This window comes from Cyprinodon variegatus, unplaced genomic scaffold (assembly GCF_000732505.1).
Source record: "Cyprinodon variegatus isolate N-32 unplaced genomic scaffold, C_variegatus-1.0 Scaffold31, whole genome shotgun sequence".
NCBI lineage: Eukaryota > Metazoa > Chordata > Actinopteri > Cyprinodontiformes > Cyprinodontidae > Cyprinodon > Cyprinodon variegatus.
The window spans coordinates 1,011,952-1,015,466 of record NW_015150484.1 but is presented as its reverse complement, the minus strand read 5'-3'; the positions used below and the strand labels follow the sequence as shown (position 1 = coordinate 1,015,466).

General features: G+C 38.7%; 1 protein-coding gene across 1 annotated transcript; it reads left to right on the top strand.

Annotated features, from left to right (window-relative positions):
- Positions 1–351: 351 nt before the first annotated feature.
- LOC107101493 (Down syndrome cell adhesion molecule homolog) lies at positions 352–2,784 on the top strand. The gene is made up of 4 exons (XM_015400446.1): positions 352–442; positions 1,432–1,560; positions 1,659–1,804; positions 2,635–2,784. The coding sequence occupies exons 1-4, from the start codon at positions 397–399 to the stop codon at positions 2,782–2,784; spliced, it is 471 nt and encodes a 156-aa protein (XP_015255932.1). The 5' UTR covers positions 352–396.
- Positions 2,785–3,515: the final 731 nt, after the last annotated feature.

The window sequence follows — 3,515 nt, the reverse complement described above, 5'->3', positions numbered from 1 at the left end:
ACAGGTTCTAATACTTTTTTTTTTATTGAAATTTTCTAACTTTTGGGACAATATCGTCCAATAAAGAGTACATTTATATACATGTTTAATCCAGAATGATTTGACATTTAAATATGACTTCTTTACTACTTTAATGAATGACTCTACCTACTGTAAGATCGCCTTTGCGTCTAGGGGTGATTGAGGTCCCAAAGGAATGGTGTCATTTTAGCAGTGCATCAATTATTAAGAATGAATATTTTATATTATGAAATCTGCATCTTAACTTTTATTTCATTTATAGATTCATGGAGTGGTGCTGTAAGAAGTTGGGTTCAAGGGACTCGTACCAGTGTTGCTGATTTGCGTCCTGCAACGTTGTACGACTTCCGCCTGTTTGCTGTTAGCAGTGTGGGAATGAGCAATGCCAGCAATGTTCTGACGTTTGCACCAAATGGAACAGGTAAAATAATCCAGTAACTTTTATGTGCAGTGTGTCTAGCAAATTTTTTTCACATTTTGTCACAATGAAGCCATTTGAACACATTTACAACAAGAAGTGTTTGTAAAGAATAGCTGCATTTTTTTTCAGCTTCCATGGGTTAAAGCTTTTTAGAGATGTGTTTCTACCAGGTTTGTACACAAGGACAATTTTTTGTCCTTTGTTTTTTCCACAAAAGCAAGTTCATTCAAGATAGATGCACAACCTATGTAAACAATGGTGTCCAACTTCTGCAAAAAAGGGTTATTTTTATTTGATGTTTACACTTTAAAACACACCTTCCTATTGTAGCTCTGTTGCACGATTGGGTGGTTTTCACTTTAAATGGAGAACGTTTGCCCTGCTCTACAGTACTTTTGAATACTGACAGTGTTTACATCCTGAATTGTGCCTTTTTAGCTTTTTTCTCAAGAACTGGATCCCCTCAGGATTTTCAGAACCATGTTCTACTATATTCTGTGTTCAGTTTAATCTGTGTGTTCAGTTTTATACTTTCTCATATTCTTTCACCAGAGCAGTGTTTCACTGCTGATCTTCCTCAGTTACCACATAAATGTTGGCTGTCTCTCAAGTTTTGATTGAAATAAATCTGAATTAGGTGTTGATTTATCATAAAGAATTGACACAAAAGGCATCGCTGAGTTTGGTTGCAACATGAAAAATGCCCCTAAAAAAATACATTTAGGGGGAGAATCTGTAAGGTCATGCTCCTTTTCTGTTTTATTTTCCTATCAAACAACGGCAACAACAGCCACTTCGGCTACTATTTCACCGGCTGCTGTCACAGCCAGACATACGACTCCCTCTCCAGGTAGCAGAGATGTTTTTGATTGAATCAACATTTTAAATTTAGCTTGAGTTACTTTAACATGGAAGTATTTCAATCATGCATTAATAAGCAGTATGAGCTCAGGCTTTGTCAGTGAATATCCTGGCTGTGTTCCTCTTAGTGCCTCCAGATCCACCTGTAATTGGGTTAGAGGATGTGACAAACAACAAAATCTCCCTTTTCTGGACTCCTGGCTTTGAAGGCGACAGCCCTATTACAGGTTTCTACCTGGAGTTTAAAGAAGCAAATGGTGAGAGAAGCATCCATTGGAATGAAAGTGTTTTCTTTTTATTATACGTTGCTTATCATTATATCATGTTAAATAAAATCACATCTTTTTTTTAACAGCTTCATGGGATTACACAGAAACTGTTGTCGATTTTTATGCCAATGAGACAGAGGGCACGATAATAGAGATAAATCCTTCAACATACAACATCCGCATGTTTGCTAAAAACAGTCTGGGTACCAGTAATGCCAGCAATGTTCTCACTGTGACCATCCAAGAAACAGCTGTTAATTTCACATCCTCCTCTTATTGTTGTTTTTCAATTTATGCTCTAAATGCAGAATGGAAATTCATGTTATTATTGTTTGTGTATCTGCTGTGATTCCTCAAAATTTGTGATTGACAAGGTTATCCATCCATCCATTTTCTGCCACACTTCATCATATGTATATATACACATATATATACATACATATTTTATGTATATATACACATACATATACATTATGTAGTTCTGTGTTTCAGTAGTAAAGAGATATGTAAATCTTGGTAGATTTGAAACATTTAAATGATGCATTGTAAAAAGAAAATGCTTCTTGCATCAAGCTAGTTATGGTTCTTCAAAACAACTTGCTTTATTTATCATGACTTTTGAGTCAAAGGGTCCTTGTGGTCCCAAAATATGTAAAAAGAAATATATGGTTATAAAATACAGTACTTGTTTTTTCCTCATATTATGTTGTTAAATTTTTATCGCCAGTGGAGAAGTGAACAGATCTATGTTGTGAATAGAGTCTAACACCTCTGTTAAAAAATAAACAAAAAATAAACTTGGCTATCGATGAAGCGAAAAGACTGTTTTTGTATTGGTTTTTTCTATATATAAAAAGACTATTGACAATGACAAACAAATTACATATTTGTAAAGTTCACAACCCTTTACTGGTCAAAAATAATTACACCTTTTTTTGCATTTCTCATACTCGTCGTCTCCCGCTTCATCCGAGACCGGGTCACAGGGGCAGGCAGTCTCAGTAGAGACTCCCTGACTTTCCTTTCCAAGGACACCTCCTTGTGTCCTGGGTCATCCCTTAGGCCTCCTCCCGGTGCGATGTGCCAGTAGCACCTCTCAAGGGAGGAATCCTGGCGGTGTTTAAGAGATGTCTGAGCCACATCAGGGGACTCCTTTCCACTTTGAGCGAGCTCCTTATGTTGTCCCTAAAAGAGAGCCCAGCTATTCTATAGAGGAAACTAATTTCAGCTGCTTTTATCTCAATTCTTTCGAACATGGTCCAGATTTCACGACCGTAGGTGAGGGTAGGAATGGTAAATCAAAAGTCCAACGTGCACCGGGAAGAGGTCCCACGTAATGCTGGTAATGCAGACCAGGCTTCTGCTCTGTTTGTACAGAGACCTGATGGCCCCGACTCCTGAAGCACCCCCCCCAAGGCACCACAAGGGACCTGGTTGAATACCTTTTTCAGGTCCACAAATGGGTTGGACAAACTCCCATGAACCCTCGAACACCCTTCAGAGGGTGTAGATCTGGTCCATTGTTCTACAGCCATGAAAACAACCATGTTCCTCCTGAAGCCGAGGTTTGAGAAATAAGCTGGAATCTCCTCCGGGGAGGCTGAGGAGTGTGATTCCCTTATACAGTAGCAGCCTTTCAAAATGGCCCTTCCCTGTCAAACTCCAACAAATCCCCTCCAACTTCCAGCCACTGGCCTTCTCCTGCGTGTGCACAATTTGTTTTTTCTCTGACTCCACCCTTTCACTGAATTACAGGGTCTGACCAGGAGATTATGCTTCTCTTAAGGTCTTAATGTCAACAAATCATGACAGAAATAATATTTTAGTACAAAGATTGTTTTTCAAAAAGGAATTGTAGGGGACCAGACAAGGGCCCATCAAGAAAAGTGGGGAAATTTTGAATGGCTGCTACTGTAATTGGAACACACCTTCCGGTCCACTTT

Bases quoted from the DNA above. Each gene is read 5' to 3' on its own strand.
- LOC107101493 (XM_015400446.1), top strand. From the start codon at position 397: ATGAGCAATGCCAGCAATGTTCTGACGTTTGCACCAAATGGAACAG. The intron at 443-1,431 runs GTAAAATAATCC...TGTTCCTCTTAG, and splicing joins GTTTGCACCAAATGGAACAG to TGCCTCCAGATCCACCTGTA. The intron at 1,805-2,634 runs GTGACCATCCAA...GTCATCCCTTAG, and splicing joins ATGCCAGCAATGTTCTCACT to GCCTCCTCCCGGTGCGATGT.